Source organism: Pagrus pagrus (assembly GCF_965226575.1).
Source record: "Pagrus pagrus genome assembly, chromosome: 13".
Classification (NCBI taxonomy): domain Eukaryota; kingdom Metazoa; phylum Chordata; class Actinopteri; order Spariformes; family Sparidae; genus Pagrus; species Pagrus pagrus.
In genome coordinates, this window is record NC_140197.1 from 25,848,019 (window position 1) to 25,864,313 (window position 16,295).

Consider the following 16,295-nt stretch of genomic DNA (forward strand, 5'->3'; position numbering starts at 1 on the left):
GTCTGGAGTTGTCAAGAGTTGATTAGCTGCTTGTTCTCTCTGATGGAGAAAAATGTAGCTCATACAGTAAACACTAAGTAACAGTGATAGTTTCGTTGTGTTGAAATCTTGAAATCTCTTGTCAGATATCATTGTGGGAGCAATCTAACGCAACATGATGAAAAATACTACCAACCACCAAACTGCAAATCAGTTGCTACTCTTAACTTTTAGTTTAAGGCACTGGCAGAGGCAGTATTTAGACCTGAACTTAGCAATATCATACATAAAAGTGACACTGTGAAGGAAAATTAACATACTTTAAATCAGCGTTTTAGTCCTGATCAACTTTTAAGTGTATTTTAACTACTTTATATACATTACTTTTAGGTAGTTCAGCCTTTTTTCATCTGTTTAATCATTTCATGTCAATCAATGTAATCAGTAACTGAAGCTATCAGAAAAATGACGTGGATGAAAAAGTACAATATTTCATGTGAAATATAGTGGAATAATAATTTAAAGTAATATAGAAATACTCAAGTAAAGTACAAAGTTAAACACCAAATTTGAACTTAAGGGCAGTACTTGAGTTAACATGATTAAATACATAGCACCACTGGTTTTATGCAATGTTTTGATTGCTCCAGATGCATTTGTTATGCAGCTGTTAGTGAAATCATGGATATCAGTGATATTGTCATTGAGGGTACAGTACAGACACACAACTCACCACTGGGTGGCTCTATGTGCACCTCAAAGTCCTGTCTTTTTTATTTTGGTCATACTGCTGCTGCTTTGGAAGACTTGGACACAGCTCTGTGCCGCTCATCAGTGAACAAAGTGGGTCTAAGCTGTGGTGGGTGCAGGTTTTTAACCTGTCAGCAGTTCCCTGAGTGCAGTTTACGTGATCATAACACTGGAAACTGTTGCTGCCTCCATTGTTACAGGTTTTTCGACTCTGATTCGACTGGCAGGATCAGCAGAATGCGTTGCTTCATCCTGATTTGTCGTCTGAGTGGGTAAATTCAGCAGTAGTAAATGGGCACGCGCTCATCCTGCCACTTCAGGCAATGTTGTTGGGACAAAATAACTACCCAGTGTACTCAAGCAATCAAACATATAAAGTCACATTGCGGCAAAGGTTTTATATACAACAGCCCTCTCTTCGCTAACAGTGGTTTGACTCATCTTATTCGTACAAGAGAGAAGAAAGAAAAAAGGTTGAATTGCACCTCCAGCAGTACGACTAATGTAACACAGTGTCTGAATGACCTTTGAGAAGACGTGAGTGTGATCTGACGGTAAGGAAGTGCAGCTTCTTGACACACAGATAAGAACTTCAAGTCTGTCAAGGCAGTAGCAGATCATTAATATAAACTGATGAAGAAAACACAACTACAAAAGAAAAAGCACACATGAAATTACATATCATTAGAAAAACCTCATCACCAGGATATCTACTGTAATCTTCCCATTGTGTCACACCTATCGGACTGTAATGAGACGAGTATTGGACTTGAAAGTCAGCTTCGCTTTTGTCTTGCTTGTAACGAAATCCTTCACTTGTTGTTTGCCATCGACACTTCAAGCAGTCGGGGCCAGCTGGGGAAGTTCTCTAATGATGTGTCCATGGAAACAAGGCAAAGGGTCACATGTGTCTTATCACTCACCACAGGAAAAGCCTTCTGTTCAATTTCGCTGAGACTTGAAATGATGTCAAAACATATCCAAATCAGGGAGACGTGTACCTTTTGTTTTACCTCATTAGTGAATTAGCGAAGGTACCTGATGTAACTCTCCAGACTCAGGCTTATAGTTTCCTTGTCAGCATGTTTCTTTATAATTCCCCGCACAGTCACAGCTCAGGAGGCACTCGCAGTTAGTCATGAGTGAAAATTCCCTCTCTTATTAACATCTGTCCCGATTATGACCCACCTGAGAATTAAATATTACCTGGCGTTGACTTTGAGCTGAAAAACAGTGGATGTAGGATTCATTTTGAAATCATTTTGAAACATATAAGAGTGCTGTGGCACCTTTAATAGCTTTTAACGGTCCCATATTATGCTAATTTTCAGGTTCATACTTGTATTTAAGGTGTTTAATAGGAAATATTTAGATGCCTTAATGTTAAAAAACACATGATTTATCTCAGACTGTCCATCGCTGCAGCACCTCAATTCACTCTCCACCCCCTTCAGAAAAACCCCAGTCTGCTCTGATTGGTCAGCTCTCACAGGCCTGAGCAGACACTGGGGGGCGTGGCTGGGGGCGTGGCTGAGGGCTATGACATCAGAACGTAGCAGAAATTCTTGTTTAAAGGCACATTTTCTGAGCACAGGCTGTTGACTGAGCGTTTTGATACTTTCAGTATTCATAAGCACCCGGACCTGCTTTATGATCACCAAAGACATGGAAAACTAAACTTTTTTCCAATTTGGCGTCTTCAAACTTTTTGTGCAGAGAGCGGAGAGCACAACATTATTATAAAACAGATGTGATTTTAAGTTGCCTTGGCATTATGAATATTTACTGTTAGTAAGTGTTTTTCCACAAGAAACAATAAAAGCTTCAGATCTGGCTCTTATGTAGATTATTGGAGGTAATTAGTGATAAGGAAACTCAGGATGTGGGATGTGGATACGCTTTCACTCTGTTGATGCCTCCATTAGTGAATGGCCAGCTTTACTCTATGATATAGTGTCTGACCGCAGCTTCTGTTATAATGGCCGTGTGTGAAATGCCGTCTACGCTCAGAGACGGGCACATCTTCCCATACAAGCGTATAATTAATGCTCCTGTGCCTATTTTAAGCGTTTGTGCAAATGCTACTCCGTTCACGTATGCGCAAAAAAACAGACAAGTGTGAAAACGCCTGACGTGTCCTGTGATGCAAGGGATTCAGTGCTTCCGCTCAACCTTATTTCCATGTGCTGTAAATATTATCGTAAGAGTAATGAAGCACTGTCGAGAAAGAAATGGTACAGTAAAACAAAAAGTGAAGAGCCAACAATTACTCTTGTATCCAATCATTGTAAATAAGAAGTTATATTTGATTGGCCAGCAGTAAATGTAATATTTACATATTGTAGCATTGTGATAAATGGAGGAAATTGGTTGTTTTTTTGTGTATTTATCTTTTGAGGACGGACACTGAGACCTGTTGGACCTACTGGTGGTGTCTTGGTCTCCTGAGTTGCCCACTTACGCCCTCAGATGTAAAAGGTTCGTTTAGATGTAACCTCATTAAAGCATTGGATGAGCTCATTAGGCAGAACAAAGTAAAAGTAGATGACTGACAGCTGAACCTGGTCCCTGCTGGTGCTCAGAGGATTTTTCTCGGCGACATCCCTCAGCAACAGTCAAGTGATGCCTTCAGGTGCAAACCGTAAACTCCGGTTTTTCTTCGTGTGGTTGGAAGTGATGATCATCCGTATCAAGCAACACGGAGAGTGGAGGAGAAATACGTTTAATGTTGTTTTTGAGAAAATTAAAGCTCAAATAGAATTTTATGATGCAATTGAGTGCAAAACTATGGAGGAATGAAACAGCGAAAATAAATCAAGCTGGGGGAAATAAATAGGAGCAAATCCAAAGGAAAAATAATGCACAATAAAATACCTCGTTAAAAGAATACTGATAAAATGATAAATAAAATAGAAAATGTAATGATATTGATACAAAGTCATATAAATACAGAATAAATTAAAACAGAAACATCAATGTACGTCACATTTTATGAGGAAACTAATGCACACATTTAAAAAAAATTAAAGTGCTTATACTTGCATATTCTTTATTTTTGATTTACCAGTCGTGTTATACTGTATATGTACTATTGCCAAATTGGGTAATAGTTTATGTGTAGGCCTATCTTTTGTATTTCATAAACTTTTTTACTTTTTAATCTGTTAAATTCTCTTGTTATTTCTACTTATTTCTGTCCATGTGCTGCTTCTACTACCAATTTTCCTCTGGAGGGATTATCTCTTTAATCTTTTAAGTCTTTATAAATATTGACATTGAAAAAGGAAAAATATAGGAAAAGTAAATCCAGTCCCTCCTTAATCATCTGTCGGCCATCTGGTGTAATTATTATTGTTCAGTTTATGGACAGAACGCAAATCTGTATTCAGTTTCGATTTCAGATGGCCTCAACCTTTTTTGTGTCGTGCGCTCAACGCGCGATTGCGATATTTCCGACAGTAGTCGAGGGGCTGTGAAGTGTCGTCGCACTTCCTATGGCCATATTTGGGTGAGCATCGGTGGAGCGAGAGCTCAGGAAGCGTTTCGAAGGACCAAAATGAGCTTTTGTCTGTCGTCTGTCACAGGAAAAATATCCAAACGTTGTTTTCTCTGAAGTTGATTGCGCCACGTTCAGAGAGGAAAACAGCGTCCTGCTGCAGAGAGCGGAGGAACTCTGACACACGCAGCACATAAAAGATTTCTCACTGGGAAACTGTCTGGAGACACAGGTAAACTGGATTTTTTTTATCATTTAACAGCATGAAAAAATTACATGTTTGGATGAGAATCATTCAAGCAAACACATGCATCATCTTTATTTACTCATCCTGTCATTACTGAGGAGGCTGGCTGATTGGCACCTGTTGATCTGAATTTAAAATCATATGAAATGAGCCTTTTTTTTTTGAGGAGGATAAAGTTCTGTTTATACACAGATCATATCAATGTATGAATGAGTTTATGATGAAGATTTTAAAGAAAATCAAACGGATTTATTCCACTTTTGGTGAAAAGGAGCATTATAAGTGCTTTACTGTGTCTGCCTGGACAAAAGTTCACCTTCTGGTCATAATAAAGATGTTAAACACTAAAGCTTCAACCTGATCACTAGTTCAACTTGTCTGTGTGAAACCAGATTTTGGAAGAAGATTCTGGAAATCCAGTTCTGTAAAAAAAAAAAGAAAAAAGAAAAGGCTTCACCTGAACTTCACAGGTGGCCATGGCTGGATGGTTTCATGAGGTTTCACCATTTTTCGTGAATCCTCTCCTGTTATTCCTGTTATGTAACATTACTCTGGACGTCTCTAAAAGCTAGAGACGCCCCACACCCATTAACAATCAAAACACAAACACGTACACGCAAAAACACACACATATAGGTGCAGCAGAGCAGCACCACATCAGATAAAGCATGAATTTCACATCGAAGACGTGCTATTTTACTCATTTTACTTGCTACAAACATCTGAGACGCACTTTTTGGCACATTTGCAGGCTCGTGTTGAAGATGTGCATCTCTCGGGTCTCCAGGTGAGAGCAGGACAGGTTCAGACCTCTTGATCTTGATGTGATTTTAACCCCTTTAGCTGTGTGCTGAGCCTCATGCTGTGTATGAATCAATGATGTACTTTGGAGTGAGCTCTCTCTCTCTCACTCTCTCTCTCTCACACACAATCATCTTTCCCCCCAGTGACAGCTGCAGCAATTCTGAGCCTGTAATTTACCTGTGCTTTTAATATTGACGATGATTAAATGTGTAGCTGATTAAATGGGTAATAAAACAGGACTATGTTTCATTATTCACTGCGGTGTAACAGAAACGCGGGTGCGTGTGCAGAAATGATGTGTGACTCTGTGTGGCTTTCTCCTCTTTTCTTAAGAAGCCACCGCGCTGCAGGTCATAACTCCACTTTCAACTACTCATTACGAGTCCATTAGTCATCATTAATTAATCATTATCTCTCTTGCTTATACAGTAGATCAGTGGTCATTATTTGAGAACCTGTCTATAAAAAAGCAGCTTCCCCAGTGTTTTCCTTTCGCCACACGTTCACAGAGACACTCATAAAAGGTTATGGTAATGACGTATAAATATAGTGTTCAGTCGTCCTGGTCGGAAGTCATTAATTATAGCGTGTGTGAGCAGTTGTAAGACTTCAGAGCACATTGTGTTGTAGATGCAGATTGATGTTTTTTTTGCGTGAACTATGAAGGTGGCGTTACTGCCCTCGCACACTCAGTGGCTGCTATTTTTGAGAGCAGGGTTACTGGAGTGATTGTTTTCAGGGTGACAAAGGACGTATTATCTGTGGTATAATAAGTGAGGAATTGCACCATTGTTTAAGTTTTATATTTGGTGCGTGGCTGTCAGTGATTTCTGCTGCCTGGCTGTGGTGCAGACGCCCTAACCCCTTTACAAAAGCCCCCCAACCGTCAATTCCTGGGATTTTCTCTGGCAATCAATTTCCAAGCCAAAGTGCCTGTCATGTGCCTTCACAACACAGACACCGGGAGCTTTTGAGAATACGCCGGCTTGATGTGCTGTGTTTCTCTGGGCCACAGCCTGCTGGATTATAGATTGCGCGTTATCTACAGGTGCATACAGTATAGATCACAGCCATGTCTACACTTGACCACATCAAATCCAGTGGAAAAGCTCGTTAGAGAACTGGCAGCTCGATCCATGTAGCTTATACAGTTTGTCCCTCAGGACCAGTCACATGATAACGCTGATGGCTGATGATGAGCCTCTCGGTTTCTGTCTCAAAGGTTGTGATAGTCATGCTTTTTATCATCAGCGACACTACAGGATAATCTACTCACAGTTATGATATGGATGTGTATGCCCTCAGGCTGATGTGTTAAATTAAGTCCAGAGGAACATGAAGGTCAAAATATGCTCATCCTGCTCGACTCAATTACATAGAGTGTCAGTGTCACCATGAAAGGATGCTGTTAATATTTCTCTTTCATTTTGGCACCTCGGGAGGAGTGTAATGAATTAAACGTAAGACAAACACACGTAGAAATTCCTCGCCTCTGTCTCCGTCACTCTGAAGCTTTCACAGTCAAACACACACTTGGAGAAAACAACGGCTGACTAATGGCTTATAAAAGGTGCGTTATTGAGAAAAAAACACAAAGGCTAATCTCCAGGCGTCTGTTTGAAGCCGCTAATGACCGACTGGAGCAGAATGTAAAGCTTGTAACTGTATTGATGTGCTGCTGTATCTCTCTGTGTCATTTGTCTGACGTTAGAACATCAAACGGGAAAGGAACGAGAAGTGGGAACAATAGTTGAGAAGAACAAGCTCATGAGTCACGTCCAGGCGTTATTCACGAGTGATTGACACTGTTGGGTTAAACAGTGACTGACACTGGCAGAGAAAAAACAACGCTGGGGAGAAAGTCTTTCCTTCGCACCTGGATTATGATCGTGTTATATATGTCCGTCAACCCACTGTGGCCTTATCGGCTGCTTTACTTCTCAGTGTGAACTGTAAAGGCTACATAATTTTCTCCATGTTTGACCGCGTTATAATGGAAATATTCAAACATAAAGGGTCCCTCTTTCTCCGTCATCGCAGAATTCCATTTACCTGTATTTACCAGCTCCTTTTCCTCTGCTGTTACCATAGAGACACTCACATCCCTATCAGCAAGGCGCCTTTGGCTGCCGGGCTCATTGGCTCTCTCGGGAGAGAGACACTGGTGAGCAAGTGTTTCCTTGGCACGACTTCGGCACCGATGTAGCGAGAGAGGCATTTACTTGGCTTTGACAGTGTTTCCTTGGCAGCCGGCGCCCCGCTGTCGGTGGCACGTCGACCCGTTTTGTCACTTTGGGTTGACGGCTGAGACAGAGTGAAATCCAGTTGGGAGAGATCCACTCCTGTAATTGAAATGAGTCCACCTGGGAGAAACGGCTCCGCGGTGCCTGTTAGCTGTCAACAACCCTTCCTTTCCAGCCTGCATGTATAGTGGATGTGATGTGATGCCTGAGCAGGGTGTTTTTTTCTCTGGCTGTGACACCACAGTCTGAAGTTGGGGAAACATGTTTTCTGTTTACAACGGCAAGAAAAAAAAAAATGCCTCAGATATTTCAGCTACACAGCCTGTTAAAGATGTCACAAAGAGAGCGCGACTGTTTTATCTGAGCAAGTAGAGCATGAAACAGGGAGGATTTCTCACCTTACACAGCTGTAGCCTCTGATCTTTAGTGACAAAATGCTCATAAATGCAAAGTTGTCTCAGCAGTCAAGCAAGGCCTGACAACCATGATTCATTGACTAATTGGTTTAGTCTATTAAATGTCAAAAACATTTTCCCAGAGCCCAGACTGACGTCTTAAAATTGCTTCGTTTTGTGCAACTCATAGTCTTGTCATTTAAGAAAAGCAGTAAATCATGTCTTTAAGAAGATGGAACCAGCAAACGTTAACAGTTGTACTTCGATCGATTATCAAATAGTTACTGAACAACTTGACTAATCAATGAATCCAGTAATTGTTGCAGCTGAGTGTTTCATAAATGTCCAAAATCTGGATAAGCTCTGTGGTTTCTTGACATTTCCTTTGCCACCGCCGTCTGTAGAAATTTCATAATGGCTGATATCTTGACTCCTCTCTGCGTCTCCTATTAGACTGATAATATCACTAATAGCAAAGCATACACACCCCAGTGTGCTATTATAGCTTCAATATTCACGGGAAATTCTCACTGAAGCTTTGTAGCCACAAAAGTGGTATTCGGAGTGAATTCTCCGTTAGACCTGGTATGAGCAGAACGGTTCACTTAAATAACACAAATCTAAATAGACCTAGGGGGGATGTGAGAGGGGTGAAGATCCGGTGAACATCCATCAGCACTTTTTGACCTGGTGGAACCTCTTGTTTCAGCGGATAACTAAATAAAGTTTGCTATTATGCTCTCATATTTATGACATGTTTCTGGCGCAGTCACAGTGGAGATTGACAGCACGGAGCATCAACAACTCTGAGACTCAGTCAGATGTAAAGAGCTCTCTGAAGACGTTCGGCAGTGACGCTCAAAGCATTCAAGGATAAATCCATCATACGAGAGGCAGATTCCCACTTCAATAGACCACGAGGCAATACCACAAGACATGTTGACAACTAGCTGGCTAGCTGAATGTTTATACAGACACATTCACTTTGACTGAAAATAGATAGTAAGACGACACCTTAACCCTGTCTGAGGGAACTCCAACAGTTTCTCACTGGAGCGCATTGGAAATGCCACACTGATGATATCTGACAGAGCAGGAGTATCGACACTTCAGTCTAATTGAGAAAAGTGTGGATACTCCAAGTGGATAACAGGTGTCAGCCTCCCAGATCGATAACATACTGTCCTTTGGCTCGGCCAATGATGCAACTTGTATTACGAATTTCTGGCATACTCGGCGCTGAAGAGCCGACTGCTCGCTGCTCGATGTCGCAATTGGCCTTGAGCGCCGAATGATAGCAGACACGCAGGCAAATATGTTTCATTTTCTGGATCCTTTCGGTGTAAGCACACTGATTTCAAAACAGAAAACCTTCCGCAGCGCCATCCAAAAGGAAAAACAAAGTCAAAATGAATCAACATTTCTTATAAAATGAGCAGCATCAGCTCAAATCTCTCTCCACGAGCACACTGAGCTAATTGTCCTCTATTACAGTTGGATAATAACGGTGGCTATTGTGTCTTTTGCTGGCTGGAGACTCTGAACAAGCCCCCAGCCCACGGTTCATTGCTTCCTTTTCACACAGATGTACAGACATTGGCTGTCAACTATTGAAAAGAGCGTCTGGCTGTCTGAGTCCGTCCGTCTGTCTCCTGTAACAACTTCTCCATCAATCAAAGCCTCTCTCTTGTGTCCTTGTTGTCTCTTTTTGAGTGCTCTGTCTCTTCCTTCTTCACTGCTGTTCGTCGGCACGTTGACTGTCGGAGCCTCTCGAAGCCATCCAGGTGGAGCTAGTCCCGTTTATAACAACCTTGCATCACAGTTAAAATGCCGTAAATTGGACAAGCAGGGACAAAAGTGATTGGATGCTGTTAGGGAGTCGCTTTGATTTGACAATCAGCTTCACTCTCTTCCTCAGTTGCTAGGCAGATGTGCGAGCATTCCTGAGCGATTCGTTTTAGCAGCTGACATTTATGCGATTAATGACCTTGCAATCAAATCATTTTCGTGTTTTTTTCTCATTTAAATGAATAATGAAATGAAATGTACGCAGCCCCGCCGCCTCAGCGGCTTGAAATGTTGTGTTGTACTTGAGAACTGTGGCAGCTCATAAATGTATTCTGCTCCTGTGAGGATTCAGTGACCGACTTCAATATTGAACTGCAGGTATTTATAGACGCCCAACCTTCTGTTGAGATTAGAAGGATTAAAACGTAATAACAGGTAGATATACCACTGATACATAATGAAGTTCAATGTCTGACGTGTGATAAAAAAGGTCATAAAGGAGCATTACAGTTAAAAATAATCATGCCAATTATAAGGCTCTTGAGAATAAAGTATCCAGTTTATATCTGGCCTCCTGTTCCCACAGACTCAGACTGCAGACTCCACTTCAACCTTATGTTATGGACTAAACTGAGCTGATATACAAGCAATTATTGTGCTATTGCAAAGAAACGGCAAAGTTTGCTTACTTTACATTTTTTTCTCCACGCTTTTACTTGAGGAAAATGCAGAGATGCACACTTTCAGAGGATACACATGAGCAGAACACTTTATCTTCTTCTCTGGCTCTCCCTCTGTGGGGAGCACTGACAGTGCACAATATTGTTATGAGGTCATATAATTGAGTTAAACTTTAAAGACACCATGAGGCCAAAATGAGAGTTTACTTTATGGCACCGGGTCTCAGCGAATTGCTTAGCAACACAGCGCCAGTCTCTCTGAGGTCACCAGATGGGCTCATTTTTCTAAATTCAGATTTCACAGTCAGGATAATCTGAGTATACCTGTCCCTGTGAAAGCTCAGATAACAGTCCTGCTCCTGTTAAAGTAAAAAGCCCTCATGTGTTAAAATCTGTAAGAAAGTCATGAATTTATCTAATGTTTGTTTATTATGTATGATGAATGTATTCCCATTTTGGTTTGAATATTTCTGGTACATTAATTGATTGGAGCTGTAGGTGGATTAATGAAAACTACACAGAGAATAATATTATAGGTGGTATATGATGCTTATTTACAAAATATGATGGATGGTCAAAGGATAGAAGAGGAAAGAGGAAATTATGAGATAAGTTACATGAGTAAAATGGTTACACTGTGTATGTTGGTAGCTACGTACAGCTGGAAACAGCAAAGCCCGGCTCTCATTCATTACCATCATCAACGTATTTTCTGGTTTGTTTACGAAAAAGACCAGTTTTTATATTTCAAGTTTATTTCTAAGGCACGTTGGCAAAGTTTGCAGAAGTTTGTTCTTCTCATTAAATCTGCAAACCCACATTTCAGGACACTTTCCCGCAAGCTCTTCCTTTGTTGACCATCAGTATTATATCATTATATTTATGGCACTTCTTCAGCTAAATAATAAAAGGTTTCTCTGCGGAAGAGGAACTTCTCCCTCAGTAGAAAAACATTACAAGGCTTATTCTAATGTGTGATTATACACTAATGAAAACATAACTCGTAATATTTTATTCCATTTCTGCCTGAAGATCTCCCTGAATCCTACACACTGGACCTTTAAGTTTTGAACACGTCTTCCTCCACTGCGTGCAGCTATCAGATCCTCTCACATTGTTTACACTGCAGATGTCCCCGGATTATGATTAAGACACTCGGAAACCATTTCTGTACACAGCACTTTTACTTACAGTAGCCCTTTTTTCTTGCCATTTTGTTTTAGTGACACAGTCGTTTTTGTGAAATTGCTACTATGAGGCTCTTGTGGCTCTTGGCTCTCTGAGGCTCATTTGCACATTTTGTACAAAGAGTGATCCCAAAAATAAAAGTCAATTGACTCTGAAGTGACCAGCCTAAAACACAGAAGATAAATTTCACACCCTGCGGCATCAGTAAGACTCAGACAGAAATAGAACGCGCTTTCTGCCGAGGAAGAGCATAATTATGTTTAAATAATGAGGGGAGGTGATTATGCAGCTGATTAGACTAAAAGAATCCCCCAAAACTAATTGTGTTTCTAGAAACAACCGGTTTATAACTCCCTTTTCCTTAACGCTGCCAATCAGGGGTGTGATGTCTGCTCTTTGTGTCTGTCCTGGCAGTGAAAGATCATGACGACGCTGCTGGACCTGAAGAGTAGTGTGCTGAGGCAGGTGCAGAGGAGCCAGTCGCTGAGGAGCCGAAGGGAACCGCCACCCACCGCCAGCAGCCCCCTCACACACTGTCCTGAGCCCTTGCCTCGCAGGTGAGTCGCTGCCGTGCACGCGTACACACTTTTCTCGACATCAGTTTCTGCCAGGTTATTAATAACTCTTCTGGGGTTCCTTGCAGCCCAGTCGCCAGGAATATGTTCACATTTGGATGTTGCATACTCATGACCTGACTTTCATGTCTGGAGGTGGAGGGGATGGCGGTGGAGTTACAGGCCGGAAGGCAGTGATCGCAGTGTGAAACCACCGGATATCTTTAAGGGAACCTCGAGAAACGTACATTGCCAACATTTATTCTGGTGATTGGGTTGTTTCATGACTCTTTCTACCTTCATGGTTTACCTCATGAAAATGTAGCGATGACGAACATTTAAATTGACGCTTGTATAGCTTGAACTTTGTGTCTTTTCATATTAGAAGTAGAGCTGTGATGCGTTCCCTGGCTTTGGTTTTGAATTACTTCCTGCATTACTGTTAGACGCAAATTAAGCCCACTTGAATTTGAGCGAGAAGCAGGAGGCAGGCTGTTTATTGATACATCACTCTGTCTGGAAAGATCGTTTCTAGCTAAAGTTGATATTTGGCTGATTGTTGCCTATTAGAACAAGTAATAGCTTCTATAATGAGAGTCTTTTTATCGGAAAATTTGAATAGCAGTCAGTGTAGCTCAGAAAGATAATGACAGCCTTTACGAAAACAGCGGCACAAGCTCATAAGCAGTAAATCATGGTTGTTATTTATTTGTTCTCCACTTGCCGTCCAGCTGGAGCCACAGGCCATCATTTCTTGTCAACAGCAAGTGTTTTATCGTGGGTGACATTTATTCCAGAGTTGTGACTTGCTGTGAGCGGGGCCCTGCACGAGCTGCCTCTCCCCCAAAGGAAACATCAACCACGCTATTACATGCACAGTCAGGCTCTGACTTGGAACAGAAATGCTGCTTTCTTGCATATCCGTTTATACAACATGGTTCTGATATCCACATGTCTCCTTCAGCATGTGAGTGCAGCACGGTACAGCACACCGCTGTTTTTACTTGAGTGAGAACATCTCACTGCATCCTAAATCAGAGGAGCAGATCGCCTCATATTTTAGCGTCTGTATGTTTGTGTTCTGTTTGTAAATCCTTACATGAAAGCTCCTCAAAAGTGAGGATTTGCTGCTGTTTCTCGTCCCAAATTATAGTAAATTGAACATCCTTGTGTTTTGGACTGTTGGTCGGACAGACGAAGCAATCTGAAACGGTTACCTTGAGTGTTGCGTCGGGTATCTTTCAGTATTTTCACACATTTTAGAGACTAAACGATTCTCCAGTTAGTCTAGAAAGACTTTCAAACATGCAATCCAGAGAGTGAATAGATCCCAGCTGGGAATTTGAAGATGTGTTATTAGTTATTTCAGCATTTCTGTGCAAATGCCTGTACATGTACAGCACATGTATGTTCATATGCATTTAGACTTGATGATCTATGTGCAGCTTTCTTGTTATTTTTTTAATTTTCTGTGTTATGTGTATGTTTTAGGTTTCTCGCATAATTTGTACTGTCTTGATTCATGTGTTCTTAGAGAATAAGCAGGACCTAAGTGGATTATGTACCTCGGTCTTGATCTCGTCTGATCTCTCCCACCGTTGTCTCCTGTTGAACGCTGTCTTTTCATCGCCTGCCACAGTGCCACAGGTGAAATCATCCGATTTTGTTCAGCCTTGTTTTGAAGCTTCATCTGAAGCCAAAAGTAATAGTATGAACCTGAGGTTTCTATAGCAACCTAAACGCAGGCTGCTGCCAGGACGTGAACTTATACTTGTAATGACGACCATGTCTATTTTTAACATGGAAGATAACCTCGGACGCTGTGCTCAACACTGATCAATTTAGGATTGAAGAGAGTAATACTATTCCTGCAGAGCACAACATGGCACATTTCTCATGCATGTTTTCATTCAACGCATATTCTTAATATGTTTTATCAAATTAACATTTTCATCTATTTCATCTATGTAACATCTGCCCCGGTAGGACCCTATTTGAGTCCTTCATTAAAGACTGGTTTGAACAGTCAGTATCTCACCTTCTACTCATTTCCCTCGCCAACTCCCTGGTGCTACAGCCTTCCCACTGAGCCTCAGCCGTGCACATACCCGGAGTGCTCATCATTAGAGGCAGGCCGCTGATCTTTGTTATCCATTCAGGCTGCTGCTGCCCTGCCTGCACTCTCGCTTTAATTGAGAATTTGCAAATGAGGCCGGGTGGATTTGGTCTGCTCCGTCCGCACTTGTTGACCTAGTAGTCCAGTCGGCTGTCGGAGCCGAGAGTGGCACGATGGAGGTGAACGTTTTAATTCAGTCGAGCAAATTATGGTTTTACCCCTACAGTAAGCGAGCAGGTTGTTAAGCCCGTGGAAGTGCACACCACACCGTCAGAGACGAGCCTGACTGAGTGTAATACGGCATAAAACAAGTAGGGATTTACATTTAAATGTATATTTTGGTTTATCATTGTTTCCTTATTTCACTCCTCACTTCCATCTCTCTCACCAGCGGTGGACCACAGCATGTTTTTAATCGTGAGCTCGCCACAGGGTCATTAATGAATTTGACTCAGTGTCACTGTTGAGTTCATTTTTTAATTAATGCAGAATAACGCAGTCGGTGTAGAACGACATTAAACAGAGACCTTAAATGAGCATGCCAGTACAGTAATTACTGACAGGCATAATATACATTTAAAAGATAAGACTGGTGTTATTCTGTATTGTTATTATTGTCAATAAATCAATTAAAACAACCAAAACCAATCCCGTCGCTGAATATTTTCCTAGTGGATCAAGCCTGTCTGTGGCTCTCCCAACTGTTAATACTGAAGGTGCGCAGGAGACCAGAGACACGTTTTTAAAAGTCTCTGTGTTGAGCTCTCAGAAGCTCTTCGTAGCTCTTTCCCTCCTGCGTCGCTGCTTGTGCCTTCAGATATCTGATATTTTTTATTGTTTCATCATGTTGGCTTTCAGCTACATAGAACTCGGGTTAAGTCAACATTTCCTGATTTTGCTGCTTCATAATAAAAGCTTTAAAATAACTAAATGACAAAGAGCTTTTATTGTGAAGAATGTGTAGAAAATGAAAGCTTTTCTTTGATGATACTGCAGGGAGGAAGAATATTAACAGTCGCTCGTTACAGCGCTACCTCCAACCGTAATGTTTTAGATTTATTGACACATTGGTGGCCCTGATACAGGAACCAGTCATTTACAGCACATCAATGTTGTATGTGTGACTTTAGCCTGGCAATAAAGCAACTTTTTGACTTTGACTTATTATTCTTAAGTTAAAGCACAGTGACTGCACAGTGTAATCACTGTTGAAAAAGTGCCAGCATCTGCTTATAAACCTCCCCATAGACCTCTCTTTCAGTGTGTTATGTGGGATGCAGGCGGGATTTTTTTTTTCCCCGAAAATGAAGGTGTCATTATGGCACATAGGAAGCGAGTCTGCCATTGCGTAACCACAACAGGAAGAGGCATTGCTTTCCCCTGGCCGCTATCCTCAGGTAATGGTGGAACAGCTGAAATAATGGTGAAAACCTGTGAAAAAGAGCCCCACTGATGGAGGCAGACGGTGGAGTTGTCAATTTACACTATAGTGCCGTGTTTATAATGAAGGAACATGTCGAACGTGTGAGTGCGACTCATTGATGTGTTTTTAATAGTCTTTGGGCAACAATGCAGCTCTGTGGCACAGAGTGATATGTATCTGGCTTTACTTGTTAGCAGGATCAATTCATTCAGATTGATCGATTGTGGTCTTTCGGTGAGATTTGTTGCAAATATGGAAAATAAATCAACAGCCTTATCCTTTAAACAGATAACCTCTCATACATGCAGGTGTGGTCATTAGTTACAGACATGCTGTCCATTCAATAGGAAGAAATAGCCCCAATATGGTCTATAATATTCACTAAACAGCCTGCTACTGTCAGTGCGTCTAGCTGGGAGACTTGTTGAATGGAGAGATCCTATCAGAGCTGTTGCATTCGTGTCTCCAGCCTTTTCACCTGTAGTGTTTAGCTGCTTAATCAAATGTGTAATTAGAGTAAAACAAACCGTCTTGTGTGTAGTATTTGAGAGGGGATCCTTGTCACGGAGATCCTCAGCTCCGATATAGGAGCCACAGGCTGATATCGTGCACTGACGACCGTGATGAATCAG

General features: G+C 41.4%; 1 protein-coding gene across 1 annotated transcript in view; it reads left to right on the forward strand.

Moving 5' to 3' along the window:
- The first annotated feature begins 4,268 nt into the window (after positions 1-4,268).
- Positions 4,269-16,295, forward strand: part of baiap3 (BAI1 associated protein 3) — a 33,345-nt gene continuing 21,318 nt past the window's right edge. Inside the window, exons 1-2 of the mRNA XM_084372491.1 lie at positions 4,269-4,457; positions 11,985-12,127. Of these exons, the coding sequence (XP_084228617.1) occupies positions 11,994-12,127 (134 nt within the window). The 5' untranslated portion in view covers positions 4,269-4,457; positions 11,985-11,993. The remainder of the gene's footprint in view (positions 4,458-11,984; positions 12,128-16,295) is intronic.